This window comes from Salvelinus namaycush, chromosome 22 (assembly GCF_016432855.1).
Source record: "Salvelinus namaycush isolate Seneca chromosome 22, SaNama_1.0, whole genome shotgun sequence".
NCBI classification, from domain to species: Eukaryota; Metazoa; Chordata; class Actinopteri; order Salmoniformes; family Salmonidae; genus Salvelinus; species Salvelinus namaycush.
Genome location: NC_052328.1, coordinates 33,525,021 through 33,544,861, shown reverse-complemented (window position 1 = coordinate 33,544,861; position 19,841 = coordinate 33,525,021). Strand labels below are relative to the sequence as shown.

Below are 19,841 nucleotides of genomic sequence, written 5' to 3'. Positions count from 1 at the left end.
GTATGTAAACTTCTGACCCACTGGGAATGTGATTACAGAAATAAAAGCTGAAATAAATCATTCTCTCTACTATTATTCTGACATTTCACATTCTTAAAATAAAGTGGTGATCCTAACTGACCTAAAACAGGACATTTTTACTAGGAATAAACGTCAGGAATTGTGAAAAACTGAGATTAAATGTATTTGGCTAAGGTGTATGTAAACTTCTGACTTCAACTGTATTTCAGGTACTGTGTTTACAATGAATTGAAAGTGCTCAAACATGGTAAAGTAAATAATAACACCTTTACAATAGAGTCCAAGCTGCTATATACCTGCAGTACACAATAGGTCTAACTCTTGACAGTGATGGTTAACAGTGGTAACCCTAGAAACGCCCTTTCCCCCAGGGGCAGTTGGCTGCGGAGGAAGAGGAGCCTGCTAGAGGGACGTGTCCTGATGCCCTCGTGGGTGGAGCTCCTCCAGAAATGACTGGTGCTCAGGTCTGCGCTCTGCGGTACCGGAGGATCAACAGCCCAGAGTCAGACCGTCTGTCCGCCGCAGACGGGAGACCAGACATCTACGACAAACGAGGGTGAGGGCGCTATACACTGAGTGTACAAAACATTAGGAACACCAGCTCTTTCCATGACAGACTGACCAGGTGAGTCCAGGTGAAAGATATGATCTCTTATTGATGTCACTTGTTAAATCCACTTCAATCAGTGTGGATAAAGGGGAGGAGACAGGTTAAAGAAAGATTTTTAAGCCTTGAGACAATAGAGACATGGATTGTGTATGTGTGCCATTTAGAGGGTGAATGGGCAAGACAAAATATTTAAGTGCTTTTGAACAGGATATGGCCAGCAGCATACCACCCTGCATCCCGCTGCTGGCTTGCTTTTGAAGCTGAGCAGGGTTGGTCCTGTTTGGGCCCTGGGTGGGAGATCAGATGCTGCTGGAAGTGGTGTTGGAGGGCCAGTAGGAGGCACTCTTTCCCAGAGCAGTGATTGGGGACATTGCCCTGTGTAGGGTGCTGTCTTTCGGATTGGATGTTAAACGGTGTCCTGACTCTGTGGTCACTAAAAGATCCCATGGCACTTATTGTAAGAGTAGGGGTGTTAACCCTGGTGTCCTGGATAAATTCCCAATCTGGTCACCTAATCATCCCCAGGTTACATTTGGCTCATTCCTCTCCCCTGTAACTATTCCCCAGGTCATTGCTGTAAATTAGAATGTGTTCTCAGTCAACTTACCTGGAAAAATAAATAAATGCTAGTAGGTTCCTAGATCACTGGTTTGAGTCAAGAATTGCAATGCTACTGGGGTTTTCATGCACAACAGTTTCCTGTGTGTATCAAGAATAGTCCACCATCCAAAGGAAATCCAGCCAACTTGACACAACTTTGGGAAGCAATGGAGTCAACATGGGCCAGCATCCCTGTGGAATGCTTTTGACAACTTGTACAGTCCATGCCCCAATTGCGCTGTTCTGAGTGCAAAAGGGGGTTCAGCTCAATATTAGGAAGGTGCTTCTAATGTTTTGTACACTCAGTGTATAGTGCAGACAACTTAAACACTGTTGTGCGTATGTATACTTTATGTACACACCACACATCAATCAATCAAATAGATGTTATAAAGCCCTTTTTGCATCAGCACCAGCGTAAACCCCCAAAGATCAAGCATTGGCTAGGAAAAACTCCCTAGAAGACAGGAACCTGGGAAGAAACCTAGAGAGGAACCAGGCTGCGAGGGGTGGCCAGTCCTCTGCTGGTTGTATTGGGTAGAGATCATAAGAGTACATGGCCATTAGGGCCAGATCGTTTTTTCAAGATGTTCAAACGTTCATAGATGACCAACAGGGTCAGATAGTAACCATGGCTATAGAGCAGCCATACTCAACAGGTCGACTGCAGTTCGGATCCGGACCCAGAATGGCGTCAATACGGACCACGGGTCCCGAAACAACAAAAAAAAGAAAGAGATGGAGTGGGAGCCTAAGATCACGGTACACCAGATAAGACAGGCTGACCCTAGCTCCCCCGGCACATACAAGCTATTGCAGCATAACTACTTGGGACTGAGACACGTGGGTCGGGAGACAGGGTTAGGAGATCCTGTGGCCCGGCCAACGTCACCCCTGGACAGGGCTAACCAGGAAGCAGTTAACTCCACCGACCACTTAAGGGATTTCAACAGACCACTAACTTACTACCCTGAGACCAGTGGTACCACAGTTTCACAGGGCCCCACTGCAAGGTCTGAGCAAGGGAGGGAAATGTGGCAGAGAGGAAAATTGCAGTTTTATATCTAATCTCCTGTAATTCAAAATATACATTTTCAGAGCCCGCTGGCCCCCCCGGGGGACACAAACAAACACACACATACACTGAAAACACATTAAAACACAACACACATGCACACAGTCAAAATGAACATTTACCAACCATTGTTTTTGACAATGATTTTGTGTCTCCCTACCAGGTCTCGTATGGACATCCTGGGATCCCCGTCCCGCCACGTGCAGTCCTCCCAGCCGGCCCAGATGCACTCCCTGGAGGGAGGAGGTGGGGACCGGCAGGGTTGCAGTGGTAGACCAGGTCAAGAGGTCTCCGTAGCCTCTGTGGCCGACCCCGAGGCCCACAGTAACGCGTTCATCCGGTCTGTACCACTCGCCGAGGAGGAAGACTTTGACAGCAAGGAGTGGGTGATCATCGACAAGGAGACTGAGCTCCAGGACTTCCTGGGTCTCCTGGGCCCAAGGGCTGAGCCCACCACCTCGGGGCCCACCACCGATGAGGAACCTGAGGAGCTGAGGCCCCTAGACGAAATGGAGGAGTGGAGGAGGTTACGGGGAGCTGGAGGTGGAGAGGTGGTGGTGAGGCCAAAGATGCGAGCAGGAGGCGTTGGGGCGCCGCCAGAAGGGGAGGGTTCTAATGGGGCCAGTCCTGGGTACCCAGGTTATCACACTCTGCCTCATAGCCGTGGACACAGACCACGGCCACAGTCGGAGTACTTTGGAGCTCACGGACAGGTAAGAGCAATGGGCTGTGGGGTAGAGAAATGGTTTGTGTGTTTGTGTGTGTGTTTGTCTGGTTTGGGGTCCATTTGAACTGAATTGAAATTCGAATTAAATTGAAATGGACTGTCTTTGTCTGCATCTGTGTTTGTCTTTTTGCGGGTTTATGTCTAGGTTCCCCTGTTATTTCCTGTGTCGACAATGTAACTGGACACAATTTGAAAGAATGGTATACTTATTCTTAATCTCCTCAGGCTTTGGTAGTTACTTTTTGAAGGTCCGTATACGTGTATGTATACCCACTGTTCATTTGATCATTTTCAGTGCAGTGCAGAGCTTACTGTATTTCCGCTTCATCTGTCCACTGACTAAAGCCTGTAATGACAAAGCTGTCACAAAGGCCATGAATAATATTGGTACTGTATTTATACCGGTAGTGTTGTATTTAGTACGTCACCTAGTGTATGCGACAGCACTGCAGATTCCTATAGAAAATGTACTTCCTCCATCCGGGACACACAGCTGTGCAAACAAACTTCATGAAGCACAGCAGTGTGGAGGAACTGTTATCTGCAATGACTGAATTACAGCCATAGTTTTAATAACATTCATTTGGGCAGTTACATAGATTTCCGTCACTAAAATGGGTGGAGTGAAAGTTTGATTTTCCATCTGTAAATGATCTGCAGATGGTCATACTATCAACTATCTGTTGATGAGCAATTGCTTGCTACGGTTACGGTTAGGGTTAGGTTTAGATAAAGTGTAAGGGTTAAGTTTAGCGATAGGATAAGGGTTAAGGTCAGGTTTAGAGCTAGGGTTAGGCAGTGGTGGAAAAAGTACCCAATTGTCATACTTGAGTAAAAGTACAGATACCTTAATAGAAAGTTACTCAAGTAGAGGTGAAATCAGCCAGTAAAATACTACTTGAGTAAAAGTCTAAAAGTATTTGGTTTTAAATATACTTAAGTATCAAAAGTAAATGTAATTGCTAAATTATACTTCAGTATCAAAAGTAAAAGTATAAATCATTTAAAATTCCTTATATTAAGCAAAGCAGACGGCACCATTTTCTTGTTTTCAAAATGTACGCATAGCCAGGAGCACACTCCAACACTCAGACATCATTTACAAACAAAATGTACGCATAGCCAGGAGCACACTCCAACACTCAGACATCATTTACAAACAAAATGTACGCATAGCCAGGAGCACACTCCATCACTCAGACATCATTTACAAACAAAATGTACGCATAGCCAGGAGCACACTCCATCACTCAGACATCATTTACAAACAAAATGTACGCATAGCCACTCAGACATCATTTACAAACAAAATGTACGCATAGCCACTCAGACATCATTTACAAACAAAATGTACGCATAGCCACTCAGACATCATTTACAAACAAAATGTACGCATAGCCACTCAGACATCATTTACAAACAAAATGTACGCATAGCCACTCAGACATCATTTACAAACAAAATGTACGCATAGCCACTCAGACATCATTTACAAACAAAATGTACGCATAGCCACTCAGACATCATTTACAAACAAAATGTACGCATAGCCACTCAGACATCATTTACAAACAAAATGTACGCATAGCCACTCAGACATCATTTACAAACAAAATGTACGCATAGCCATTCAGACATCATTTACAAACAAAGCATTTGTGTTTAGTGAGTCCGCCAGGCCAGAGGCAGTAGGGATGACCAGGGATGTTCTCTTGATAAATGAAATTTGACAATTTTCGTGTCCTGCTCAGCATTCAAAATGTAACGAGTACATTTAGGTTGTCAGAGTAAATGTATGGTGTAAAAAGTACATTATTTTCTTTAGGAATGCAGTGAAGTAAAAGTGAAGGTTGTCAAGTAAAGTACTAAGTCAAGTAAAGTACAGATAACCCCAAGAAAGTATTTTTACTTAAGTACTTTAAACCACTGAGGTTAGAGTTAGTAGTTAGTTGAAATGTTACTGATAGTCTGTAGAGCATCTACAGATAGAATATCCATATCAAGTGTTCCCTTTAGTTTTTATTTGGTTTAATCATTATTATTTTCTCATTGATACAAAGATATATTTTTCTAGAGACCTGTACAAGATAGCAGCCATTTCAACCATTTTGTGCTGATGATGCAGGATGATGCTGTGGTGTCAGTGCATGTTCTGATAGCAAATATGTATCTGATTCACATGTGTCAATCAAAGGAGCATGTACTGTAGGAGTGTTATGGGTCATGATGGTAAACTGTTCCAGTACACAAAAACTGTTCCACAACACAAGTAGTGATATGTTTCTCCTTTCTCCGCGCCATGTCAATCTCTGCCTCTTCGAAACCCGATTTAAATATCTTGCCAAAATATCATTGGCCTGTACCTGCATATCCATGTCCAGTGACAGTCGGCAAAAACTGAAACACTCGAACAACATCCCTTTTTAAAATAAAACCCCACCCAAACGATTGTGCATAGGTCTCGTTTATCCCTCCCAAAAAAGAGATCCCTCCCCTTATAGTTCTGCTGTCTGTGCGTGTGGTGGGCTCACTGCAACATGCACCCAGACACATAGAGACCCAGACGCACAGAGACCCAGACGCACGGAGACCCAGACGCACGGAGACCCAGACGCACGGAGACCCAGACGCACGGAGACCCAGACGCACGGAGACCCAGACGCACGGAGACCCAGACGCACGGAGACCCAGACGCACGGAGACCCAGACGCACGGAGACCCAGACGCCCGGAGACCCAGACGCCCGGAGACCCAGACGCCCGGAGACCCAGACGCCCGGAGACCCAGACGCACGGAGACCCAGACGCACGGAGACCCAGACGCGCGGACACCCAGACGTGCGGAGACCCAGACACCCAGACGTGCGGAAACCCAGACGCACAGAGACCCAGTCGCTCAGACGCAGAGACCCAGAGACCGATACACATACAGACAGAGACCCAGACACACAGACGCGCAGAGACCCAGACGTGCAGAGACGCACAGTCGCAGAGACCCAGACTTGCAGAGACCCAGACACACATACAGACAGAGACCCATACACACATACAGACAGACACACATACAGACAGAGACCCCAAACATACATACAAACAGAGACCCAGGCACACATACAAACAGAGACCCAGACGCGCAGAGACCCAGACGCACAGACAGAGACCCAGACGCGCAGACAAACAGAGACCCAGACGCGCAGACAAACAGAGACCCAGACGCGCAGACAAACAGAGACCCAGACGCGCAGACAAACAGAGACCCAGACGCACATACAAACATAGACCCAGACGGGCAGACACACAGAGACCCAGACACACAGAAACCCAGAGACCCAGACACATATACACACAGAGACCCAGACACACATACAAACAGAGACCCAGACACACATACAAACAGAGACCCAGACGCGCAGAGACCCAGACGCGCAGAGACCCAGACGCACAGACAAACAGAGACCCAGACGCGCAGACAAACAGAGACCCAGACGCGCAGAGACCCAGACGCACAGACAAACAGAGACCCAGACGCACAGACAAACAGAGACCCAGACGCGCAGACAAACAGAGACGCAGACAAACAGAGACCCAGACGCGCATACAAACAGAGACCCAGACGGGCAGACACACAGAGACCCAGACGGGCAGACACACAGAGACCCAGAGACCCAGACACATATACAAACAGAGACCCAGACACACATACAAACAGAGACCCAGACGCGCAGACAAACAGAGACCCAGACGCGCAGACAAACAGAGACCCAGACGCACATACAAACAGAGACCCAGACGGGCAGACACAGAGACCCAGACGCACAGAGACCCAGACACACATACAAACAGAGACCCAGACACACAGAGACCCAGACGCACAGAGACCCAGACGCACAGAGACCCAGACGCACAGAGACCCAGACGCACAGAGACCCAGACGCACAGAGACCCAGACACACATACAAACAGAGACCCAGACACGCATACAAAAACAGAGACCCAGATGCGCATACAAAAACAGAGACCCAGATGCACATACAAAAACAGAAACCCAGACGCGCATACAAAAACAGAGACCCAGACGCGCATACAAACAGAGACCCAGATGCGCATACAAACAGAGACCCAGACGCGCAGACAAACAGAGACCCAGACGCGCAGACAAACAGAGACCCAGACGCGCAGACAAACAGAGACCCAGACACACATACAAACAGAGACCCAGACGCGCATACAAACAGAGACCCAGACGCGCATACAAACAGAGACCCAGACGCACAGAGACCCAGACACACAGAGACCCAGACACACAGAGACCCAGACACACAGAGACTCAGACACACATACAAACAGAGACCCAGACGCGCATACAAACAGTGACCCAGACACACAGAGACCCAGACACACATACAAACAGAGACCCAGACACACATACAAACAGAGACCCAGACACACATACAAACAGAGACCCAGACACACATACAAACAGAGACCCAGACGCGCATACAAACAGAGACCCAGACGCGCATACAAACAGAGACCCAGACACACAGAGACCCAGACACACATACAAACAGAGACCCAGACACACATACAAACAGAGACCCAGACACACATACAAACAGAGACCCAGACACACATACAAACAGAGACCCAGACGCGCATACAAACAGAGACCCAGACGCGCATACAAACAGAGACCCAGACGCACATACAAACAGAGACCCAGACGCGCATACAAACAGAGACCCAGACGCGCATACAAACAGAGACCCAGACGCGCAGACAAACAGAGACCCAGACGCGCAGACAAACAGAGACCCAGACGCGCAGACAAACAGAGACCCAGACGCGCAGACAAACAGAAACCCAGACGCGCATACAAACAGAGACCCAGACGCGCATACAAACAGAGACCCAGACGCACAGAGACCCAGACACACAGAGACCCAGACACACAGAGACCCAGACACACATACAAACAGTGACCCAGACACACAGAGACCCAGACACACATACAAACAGAGACCCAGACACACATACAAACAGAGACCCAGACACACATACAAACAGAGACCCAGACACACATACAAACAGAGACCCAGACGCGCATACAAACAGAGACCCAGACGCGCATACAAACAGAGACCCAGACGCGCATACAAACAGTGACCCAGACACACAGAGACCCAGACACACATACAAACAGATACCCAGATACACATAGAAACAGAGACCCAGACACACATACAAACAGAGACCCAGACACACATACAAACAGAGACCCAGACACACATACAAACAGAGACCCAGACGCACATACAAACAGAGACCCAGACGCGCATACAAACAGAGACCCAGACACACATACAAACAGAGACCCAGACGCGCATACAAACAGAGACCCAGACACACATACAAACAGAGACCCAGACGCGCATACAAACAGAGACCCAGACGCGCATACAAACAGAGACCCAGACGCGCATACAAACAGAGACCCAGACGCGCATACAAACAGAGACCCAGACGCACAGACACACAGACACACTTACAAACAGAGACCCAGACACACATACAGGCAGAGACCCAGACACACATACAAACAGAGACCCAGACACACATACAAACAGAGACCCAGACACACATACAAACAGAGACCCAGACGCGCATACAAACAGAGACCCAGACGCGCATACAAACAGAGACCCAGACGCGCATACAAACAGAGACCCAGACGCACAGACACACAGACACACTTACAAACAGAGACCCAGACACACATACAAACAGAGACCCAGACACACATACAGGCAGAGACCCAGACGCGCATACAAACAGAGACCCAGACGCACATACAAACAGAGACCCAGACGCACATACAAACAGAGACCCAGACGCACATACAAACAGAGACCCAGACGCACATACAAACAGAGACCCAGACGCACATACAAACAGAGACCCAGACGCACATACAAGCAGAGACCCAGACGCACATACAAACAGAGACCCAGACGCACATACAAACAGAGACCCAGATACACATAGAGAGACCCAGACACACATACAAGCAGAGACCCAGACACACAGAGACCCAGACACACATACACACAGAGACCCAGACACACATACAAACAGAGACCCAGACACACATACAAACAGAGACCCAGATACACATACAGGCAGAGACCCAGACGCACATACAAACAGAGACCCAGACGCACAGAGACCCAGACGCACAGAGACCCAGACGCACAGACACACAGAGACCCAGACACACATACAAACAGAGACCCAGACACACATACAAACAGAGACCCAGACACACACAGAGAGACCCAGACACACATAGAGAGACCCAGACGCACAGAGACCCAGACGCACAGACACATAGAGACCCAGACACACATACAAACAGAGACCCAGACACACATACAAACAGAGACCCAGACACACATAGAGAGACCCAGACACACAGAGACCCAGACACACAGAGACCCAGACACACATACAAACAGAGACCCAGACACACATACAAACAGAGACCCAGACGCGCATACAAACAGAGACCCAGACGCACATACAAACAGAGACCCAGACGCACATACAAACAGAGACCCAGACGCACATACAAACAGAGACCCAGACGCACATACAAACAGAGACCCAGACGCACATACAAACAGAGACCCAGATACACATAGAGGGACCCAGACACACATACAAGCAGAGACCCAGACACACAGAGACCCAGACACACATACACACAGAGACCCAGACACACATACACACAGAGACCCAGACACACATACAAACAGAGACCCAGACACACATACAAGCAGAGACCAGACACGCAGAGACCCAGACGCACATACGAACAGAGACCCAGACACACAGAGACCCAGACACACAGAGACCCAGACACACAGAGACCCAGACACACAGAGACCCAGACGCACAGAGACCCAGACACACATACACAGACACACATACAAACAGAGACCCAGACGCACAGAGACCCAGACGCACAGAGACCCAGACGCACAGTGACCCAGAGACCCAGACACGTAGAGACCCAGACAGACACACAGACATTCCCATGACAGCAGAGATAGAGAAGCGACGGAGTCTTCTTGGCCACACCCCCACCTGATGCCTTTCTCCTCCACTCTTATTGGTCTTTTTCAGTTGGAGGAGGATAGGCCCCACCCCCACCACCCGCACCACTCTTTCCCGAGGCCCAACCAATTGAGAAGATTGGCGTCGTACGTGTTCTCGTCCTCTACCCTGGAGACGGAGCAGTATCCCCATGGTAACTTGGAAGCTGGGGCGTTGATCCAGAGAAGCCGCTCTGCCGAGAGCAGCCCTGCCCGTCTCCCCTCGCGGCGCCACATGCCCCTGGTACCCGGCAGCCCCGGGGGGTCGCGACCACGACACTCTGTCCTCAACCTATCCCGACTCCAGATACAACAGATGCTGGCTAAACTAATGAACAAGACGTGATCGGATAAAAAAGCCCAGTAGGGGTTGTATCTGACATATTGTGTAACCACATGCAGCGCCTTTTCACGAACCACAACAACAATATCCCTTTTCCTCCTCCTCCTCCTCCTCACAGAAAAAACGGAAGGTTTTAAAATAGGGAATATTACAAAATGTTTTTATTTTTTATTATTGTGCAGTAAACTGAGGCCCCCCGGCCCGGCCTGTACCCTGTGCTCCGGGTGTGCCTGTGGGTTTGTGGGACCGTGGGCCAGGAATAGTAGGATTGCATTTTGTCCTTCTTGAGGAAGTGCAGGCAAGGTCCCTGGATATCCAAGCCGAACCAGGCCACCCCACGAGGCATACAGCTCCGTGGAGGGACAGAGAAGGAGAACCAGGAGGGTGAGAGAGGGGGAGAGAAAACCACATGGTCCAAAACCTTGTACACCACAGACATTGTACACACCACTTTATTGTACACTGACACTCGTTTTTTGAAAGATGCTGTTTTTATTCAAGCACTGAGTACTGTAGCTTTCTGAGAGGTAGACTTTTAGGCAAAGCGTCATTTCTGCTCTGCCCGGGCATTCATCTGCACATGCTTAGGAGTGCTTTAGGACTGGCACAGGCATGCGTGTGTGTAGATCATCACCACCACCACTATTGCCATCTTCATTCACATGTTGTTCTTGTTTGATCTAGTTTAAAGCCAAAATCCCTTCGTTTTTGTTATTTCTAAAAAAGCATAGCAAAATGTTGAATGGTCATTGGAGATGCTGCTTTATCACAGTCAATGTGCCAGGATGTTGAGATGAACAGAGAGAAATGATTACTGTCACGGATCAGTATAGGCAATAGATTGATGGGCAATAGATTGATAGGCAATGGATTGATAGGCAGTAGATTGATAGGCAATAGATTGATAGGCAATAGATTGATAGGCAATAGATTGATAGGCAATAGATTGATAGGCAGTAGATTGATAGGCAATATATTGATAGGCAATATATTGATAGGCAGTAGATTGATAGGCAATAGATTGATAGGCAATAGATTGATAGGCAGTAGATTGATAGGCAATAGATTGATAGGCAATATATTGATATGCAGTAGATTGATAGGCAATAGATTGATAAGCAGTAGATTGATAGGCAATAGATTGATAGGCAATATATTGATAGGCAGTAGATTGATAGGCAATATATTGATAGGCAATATATTGATATGCAGTAGATTGATAGGCAATAGATTGATATGCAATAGATTGATAGGCAATAGATTGATAGGCAATATATTGATAGGCAATATATTGATAGGCAATATATTGATATGCAGTAGATTGATATGCAATAGATTGATAAGCAGTAGATTGATAGGCAATAGTTTCCCTCATTGCAGTGGAATGCTGCTTTCTTACTGCATATAAATGTTTATAAGATGTATATAACACGTTTATAACATGTCTATCATATTGTATTCAGTTTCAGTTGTGACAGTATTACCAGCAATAATGATTTATTTTCCATAATTGTCTCTAGTTTACTGTTGTGAATCATTTAATTTATCTTGCCTTTGAGTCTGGACAGAGGACACAGCTCTTGTTAAGAACACACCTTCATTTTGATGCACCAGTCATAACTATAGATTTGTGAAATGTCCATATTGTCAAAATGTGTTGCTAACTACTGTAATTGTTTTAAAAGGAGGGGATTTAGGCTGAAATTCAATTGAACCTGCCCTAGTAATGTTTACGCAGTGCCTTTGTTTACAAACTTTCTTCTCTACCTAGTACTAGTGCTTTTATTTTTTTTAATCCTTTTTACAAAGGAGAACAGAATTTCCAAACTCCTTTTCATAATAATTGTTTAATGACAGGATAGGAGCAGAAGGGCTCATGCTGGGTTTGAACCGGGATCCCTGTCGCGAGGGGGAAGTAGGCCTATATGGTGCCGGAGGTGAGAGAGTTATCTGCTCGCTTAGGGCCAGTAGTAGTAGGATTTAGGATTTATGTCTCTATGGTTAAATCCAGGATTTAATCTTCTTACCATCACATCTAAGTCAATATGACACCAATGTTGATAAAATCAACATGATTGGAGGTTTTCCATCACACCACTCTTGTTATGATCCATTCTGATTCCTAATTCTATGGATTTGACAGTACCCAACACTGCTCTATCAATTCATTTCATTTGACCATGGGAAAAGAAGAGCTATACTGCTTTAACACCACAATGCAGGTTGAATTGAATTGAGGCCATGTCTAGATTGTATAATGAGGGGGAAAATATAATACAGTTGCCCGGTTGGTCTTCCATCAATTTCACTGTTTTCAGTGATCCAATAATGACATTCACTGAATGTATTTATCACCCTCTGATGAAGCTTAGTTCTGAGGCTCTATGTCGATCATCTCAGGGTAGGAGTGCTGATCTAAGATCAGGTATCCCCTGTCCATGTAATCTTATTCATTATGATCTAAAAGGAACATGTATGCTAGATTAGCACTCCTACTCCTGAGGTGCTTTGTGAATATGGGCCCTGATCTCAGTTCAGTTCGTACAATAAATAATATCGGACGCCACTTCGCTTGAACTAGTAAAGTCTGATGTGATAGGTCCTTGTTTACGCTGGTCTACAGTTTATCTGCTGCACTTTGGTTTATTTCCAAACAAGAAAAGTATACTCACGGATCAGTGAATACCTAAGTACGGTTGGTAGGCATCTGTTAAAAACATTTGTTAAAAACATTTTGTTTGTCTGGTAATGTTGAAGTGGGTTTTGGGAGTTTTCCTACTGAAGCATTCTCATGTAAAATGGCATGCAATCATATACCGTAATGATGCTGCTTAGTAGCCTGTGTAATGTTGCTCCAGTCCTGTGTGTACTGTCCTGATTACATGTAGATCTTGGTGACTTATTTGTGCTTGTGGAAAGACAGACGGCAAGAGGAAACACATTATCTGGTTTCTGAGTCACTTATTTATTGCCCAGTGTTCCAATCTTGGCCAGGTCGCAGTTGTAAATGAGAACTTGTTCTCAACTGGCCTACCTGGTTAAATAAAGTTGAAAAAATAAATAAATAATGTGTCTGTGAGTGATACAGATGTAGGATCTTAATTTGAGCCAATTTGCTACAGCAGGAAAATAATCCTGCAGCAACACCAAATGTGAATTATTATCTGGATGATAATGATTGGACATTTTTGTATGGTTCATACATTTTGTTCGTTAGGGCAAATCAAGTCTGAAATTTCAAAGTGGAATCGACAAACACAACTCAAATGCACTTTCCTGCTGCGCAGGAAAATTCTCAGCATCAAAAGAGTGCTCAAATGAAGATCCTACATCTGTTCAGTGAAAGAAGAGACTCTTGTATAAAAGTCCTTGTCGACTCAAATTCTTCAAAGGCTGTCTAATGATTCGCTGTACTGGAAAAACTGAACTATTCTCCAGTTCATTGCAAATAATGTACAGTATGTGGGAGGTGGGTTGGAATGGGAATATGTAAGATAATACAGTGGCAATCATAGTTTTTTAACACTTTGGAGCGAATGTAAAAGATGTCAACCATTATTTGAACAACATCGTGATCCGTGAGTGTCTCTCAGTAGAGGACAGTACAGTCACTATTCTCTTTTTGTGAATATATTATAAGCATTTGTTTTTGTATCACAATAACCCTGTAGAGTTATGTATAACATTATGTATTTAAAAGCATGTATATCAAGCCATTTTTTAAATAAACATACAAAAAATGAATATTAGTACATTGCTGGATCGACAATGTTTCAGCACTTTGATGTCATCTCATCGTGTGATCTTGTATATTTGCTTCACAGCTGTACATACATTTGGCAATCACTGTTTGTAACCATGGCTACACATGAAATCATACCTGGGTTGAGCAATATAAAAGAAAACAGAGAACATAACATGTACATATATACAGTATTATATGTATAATGCTGTGCTATGGACTTTCTGTGCCTTTTTTTATCCATGTATGTCAACTATACTAGACAATTCTCAGACGCTTGTATACAACCAAAATATGATTAAAGGATTTGGGAAGTACTTAATTTAGCCTTTGCTGCCTTTTGTGTTTATTCAGTCATGGCTAATGGAAAATGGTTTGATGCTATGGTAGTCATTTTTAAACGTATCCAAAGTTTTCTAATATATTAATGTTTTTAAGGTCATAAACTGGTTCTGCTCTGCAACAGTTTGCAGGTGTCTGTGTGTATTGATGTGTACTGAAGTCTGTGAGGGTGTTCTTCGTATGTTTGTCCTTTTCATTTCATTAACTCATTGTTATATAATACATCTGATAGTTCATTATTATGTCCTACACTCTTAGAAAAAAGGGTTCCAAAAGGGTTCTTCGGCTGTCCCCATAGGATAGCTATTTTTGGTTCCAGGTAGAACCCTTTTTTGTTCCAGCTAGAAGCCTTTTTGGTTCCATGTAGTACCCACTGTGAAAAGGGCTCTACCTGGAACCAAAAGGGTTCTCCAAGGGATTATCCTATGGGGACAGCTGAATAAGCCTTTTAGTTTCTAGATAACACCTTTTTTTTCTAAGAGTGTGGGGTTCAGGGAAAGTATTTCCTTTTCTTTGATACTTGTGTACTACAGCCTCTCTCTGTGATGTGCTGCAGGCCCTGGAGCAGATCAGCCCATACCAGGGTGGCAGTGGGGAGGACCTCAACTTCCAGGGTGTAGAGCGAGAAAGGCCTAACCTTCCCACGCTGGCCCAGCATCGCTTTCGACGGGTGGACTTCCTCTCTGCCATGCTCACCGGCGCCGCCACCCTTCCGCCTCTCCAAACCTCCTTTGAGGTTGATTCCAGAACCTGTGTTGAGCAGGGTCAGGATGGGAATGTGGATGCCGCTGAGGTCGGGGCTGGGGCAGTGTCCAGCGGTGATGGGAGCCCCAAGAGCAGCGAGCACAGCCAGGAGTGTGATGATGGAGCTCCCTCTACTCTTCTTGCAGACGAGCCTCCTCGGGACTACCCTCACCGGGCCTCTGCAGGAGTGGGGTTTGGTGGTGATCCGGACCTGGAGCTGGAGGAAGGCTCCAAGACCCTGGTGCTCTTCTCCCCTGGAGACGTGAGGAGGTCCCTTGCCGTGGTGGGCGATCTGCCCCCGGACGATGCCGGGAGCCACCAGGGGACGCTGGCAGCCATCACACCCCAGTGCGAGAGAGCTCTGGGACCTCTGGGAAGCCTGCTCGACGTGTCTGAGCCAGGTACTTTGTTCTCCCAGTTGAAGTCCGAGCCCAAACCGCCTTCGACGGCCGTCTCCGCCATCCTGGTCAATGTGGCGCCCAATGTTGTTACTCCCACCAGCACCTCCCCTCCTTTCACCAAAGTAGAGCGGACATTCGTACACATTGCCGAGACTACCCACCATAATGTGATGAGCTCCTCAGGGACTCTGCAGCTCAGGCTGCTGCTCCCTGGGCTGGTTGAGGAGCCCACAGACGAACAGGAGAACCACTCGGAGGAAGAGAAAGAGGAGGATGTCTTGGATGGAGAGAAAGAGAGGAGCAGGGAGAGCAGATCCGATGTGGACCGTTCAGACAAAGACTTTGAGAAGGAGAGGGAGAGTGGATCTGAGGGTGAGGTTCCAAACAGAGACAGTGAAGAGGAGAGGGAGAGTGGATCTGAAGGGGAGTTCCAAAAGACATACAACGTACAGAGGAGGGAGAGTGGATCAGAAAGCAACGTCTTTGAGAAAGACGAGGAAGGGGACGAAGTGAGCAGGTTTGATGAGGAGAAGGAGGAGAGGAAGAGAGAGAGTAGGTCCAAGGAGGAAGTTCCCGAGAGAGCAATCCCAGGTTCCCCAGAGAGAGACAACAGGGCTAAGGAGGAGGAAAAGGATGTTGCAAAGAAAGAGGTTGAGGAGTTAATCCCCCCAGAAAAAGAGATGGAAGAAGAGTCAGAACTTGGGGACGAAGCCCAGCCAGCGATCCAGTCAAACCTCTCCTCTCCCATTCTCGGTCCCCCAGAAGAACCTGAAGCCCAGGATATCCTGGTCATTTCAATAGAAACCAAGTTAGACTCTGAAACAGAGGACACCCCTATTGTTGTTTCCTCTGAGATGGAGCCTGCCCAAGACGTGATGTTAGCAGAGAAGGAGAGCCAGGTCCAGCTCGAACAAAACAATGAGGCTTCTCCACAGGAGGAACCCAAGGACCCTGGTGATCCAGAAAAATTGTCAGAGGCCAGCAAACAGACCAGGCCTCAGAAAATTAGCAGAATCCCGGTTCTCTCTCGGTCTGAGGAGGACACCAGCTCGGACCAGGACCAGTCGGCGGCGTCCCAGTCATTCAAGTCTCGTCAGAGGGCCAAGCGACCTCACCTAGCCCGGCTGGTCATGGAAAGGAGGCAAGGTCGCATGCTAAGACTGGCTTCTGTTTCCTCAGCGTCCTCTGTGGATGATGGCTGTAAAGTTCCAGCAGAGATCCAGTCAGAGGAAGACACCCATGATGAGGACAACTATCCGCCCAGGAAGGAGAGGGGAATTTGGGGGGAGAGGAGTGAGGGGCGTCAAAGGAGCAGAATACCCCGTCCTGTCACGCCTGTTAAGCTGCAGGGATCCTCTGTTACACCGTCTCATGCTTTCTCCCAAACTGGCCCCAATGCTAATCTCCACAAACCCCAACTTTCAACTATATATACTAGGTAGGTTCAACTAAAAGTGTATTTGACAGGAAACACATGCTCTTATCAATTCCCGATCTCTAGGGGCTCACGCCAAGGCTGCCTTTTATCCACTCTGTTGTTCACCCAGCCCTTTGAATAATATTCTGAATTGATAATAATATTAATCTTATGTGAAAACCTCCAGATTATGATCTTTATGCAAAATTCTAGAACAGAATTCAGAATTCAAAGCATTATTCTACATATATGACTATCTCTGTGGTGTATCTCTGTGTTTCAGGCATCAATCTCACAAAACTAGGACCCCAAGAATAAATGTTCCACTGCACCAGAGGTCCCAGACTCTGCAGTCCCGACCTGGACCCGGGGCCAACTCCTCCTCCTTATTCTCCACCCCCCAGACTCCCCTGCGTGGGGTTATCTCCCGAGCCCCTCTCTCTGCATGCCCCTCCCCCTGTTGCTACTCCACTTCCCGGACCGACAGCCCCTCCCCTCAGCGCCCACGCCGGGGGGCTGCAGTTACAGAAGTCCGGAGGCAGCTCATATCCGTGCGGGCGCAGACTGCACTTCCGCTAAAACCCAGACCGCCTCAAACCGATGATTCCTCAGCCCCTGGGACGCCCAGGAGGCGAGGCAAACTTTACCCGTTGTCATCTACATCCACACCCACCAAGGGGAAGTCAGATGCTTCTGAGAGCAAGACAGCCACCAGAGAATATAGCCTAGCTTAGTGTATCAGGGCTATCTATCCACCAGACTATCCACACTGCACTTCACACACCCCTTTATCTACTGTATGTCAGAGTAACTCCACGACCTCAAACGTGTTTGTGCGAAAACACTATGTTTCAACTCTCAGCTTAAGATAACAAAGAGGGGTCTGCTTCTAATCATAGTTAAGGCCAAGAACAAAACCAGTAATAGAGAGCACCAGGCAGCGGTGAGACCCCCAATGCCACAGACCAGGGAAGTGGGTGTGACTCCCCAATGCCACAGACTAGGGAAGTGGGTGTGACTCCCCAATGCCACAGACCAGGGAAGTGGGTGTGACTCCCCAATGCCACAGACTAGGGAAGTGGGTGTGACCCCCCAATGCCACAGACCAGGGAAGTGGGTGTGACTCCCCAATGCCACAGACTAGGGAAGTGGGTGTGACCCCCCAATGCCACAGACCAGGGAAGTGGGTGTGACTCCCCAATGCCACAGACTAGGGAAGTGGGTGTGACTCCCCAATGCCACAGACTAGGGAAGTGGGTGTGTGACCCCCCCAATGCCACAGACTAGGGAAGTGGGTGTGACTCCCCAATGCCACAGACTAGGGAAGTGGGTGTGTGACCCCCCAATGCCACAGACTAGGGAAGTGGGTGTGACTCCCCAATGCCACAGACTAGGGAAGTGGGTGTGTGACCCCCCAATGCCACAGACTAGGGAAGTGGGTGTGACCCCCCAATGTCACAGACTAGGGAAGTGGGTGTGACCCCCCAATGTCACAGACTAGGGAAGTGGGTGTGACCCCCCAATGCCACAGACTAGGGAAGTGGGTGTGACCCCCAATGCCACAGACTAGGGAAGTGGGTGTGTGACCCCCCCAATGCCACAGACTAGGGAAGTGGGTGTGACCCCCCCCAATGTCATAGACTAGGGAAGTGGGTGTGACCCCCCAATGTCACAGACTAGGGAAGTGGGTGCGACCCCCAATGCCACAGACTAGGGAAGTGGGTGTGACCTCCAATGCCACAGACTAGGGAAGTGGGTGTGACCCCCCAATGTCACAGACTAGGGAAGTGGGTGTGACCCCCCAATGCCACAGACTAGGGAAGTGGGTGTGACCCCCAATGCCACAGACCAGGGAAGTGGGTGTGATCCCCAATGCCACAGACTAGGGAAGTGGGTGTGACCCCCAATGCCACAGACTAGGGAAGTGGGTGTGACCCCCAATGCCACAGACTAGGGAAGTGGGTGTGATCCCCAATGCCACAGACTATGGAAGTGGGTGTTTGTTACCTCCTTCTGCAGCTGAGGCCTCCCTGCACCTGTCTGGGAACTTGTTCCTTAGCAGGGTTCGAATTACACATTGACTCATGGGGCTCTGCACGGTGATGGTGCCCAATGTCCATATTGATTGTGGGGTGCCTGATTTGTTATGGGGTTCCCCTAGCCTCCCCTAGCCCCCCTGTGATTCTGACTCAGTACAGCAGCCCTCGTATGCCTTAATAAGACCTGTTCTAAGACCAGTTCTTGTCTACTCCTCCCATCACTAACGCTTCCAGGGAAGATAAAAAACTGCAACAGCAGAGCAGCAGCCTCCTCTGATCTCACTTACTAGTTTGCTTAAAGAAGTGCTTTAAATTAAAATGATTACGTGTGATATGAAAATAATATATAGCTAAATTATAGGATGAACTTTATTTAGGTCAGACCACGGATAGTAGTTTAGGTAACACTTGACGTTCCTCCTTTATGAAGAGTTCTGAACTGTTATATTGCGTTATAAGCGTTCATAGCACCTTATAGAAGTCATAGAGCATTATGAAACTACAATAAAGCAATAAGGTACCAGAGACTGTTATATATTATGAATATCTCTCTCATGCCTTATTACTTGATTGTCAAGTTTCACAATGCTCAATGACTGCATCTATGAGATTCTGTTAAGGTTTTTA

General features: G+C 47.3%; 1 protein-coding gene across 1 annotated transcript in view; it reads left to right on the top strand.

The window, feature by feature from the left end:
• LOC120017852 (tau-tubulin kinase 1-like) overlaps positions 1-17,909 on the top strand; it is a 34,181-nt gene extending 16,272 nt beyond the window's left edge. The window contains exons 11-18 of the mRNA XM_038960813.1: positions 393-577; positions 2,470-2,832; positions 2,968-3,019; positions 5,589-6,017; positions 10,218-10,430; positions 15,170-16,033; positions 16,211-16,980; positions 17,459-17,909. Coding sequence (XP_038816741.1) covers positions 393-577; positions 2,470-2,832; positions 2,968-3,019; positions 5,589-6,017; positions 10,218-10,430; positions 15,170-16,033; positions 16,211-16,980; positions 17,459-17,909 — 3,327 coding nt within the window. The remainder of the gene's footprint in view (positions 1-392; positions 578-2,469; positions 2,833-2,967; positions 3,020-5,588; positions 6,018-10,217; positions 10,431-15,169; positions 16,034-16,210; positions 16,981-17,458) is intronic.
• The last annotated feature ends 1,932 nt before the right edge of the window (positions 17,910-19,841 follow it).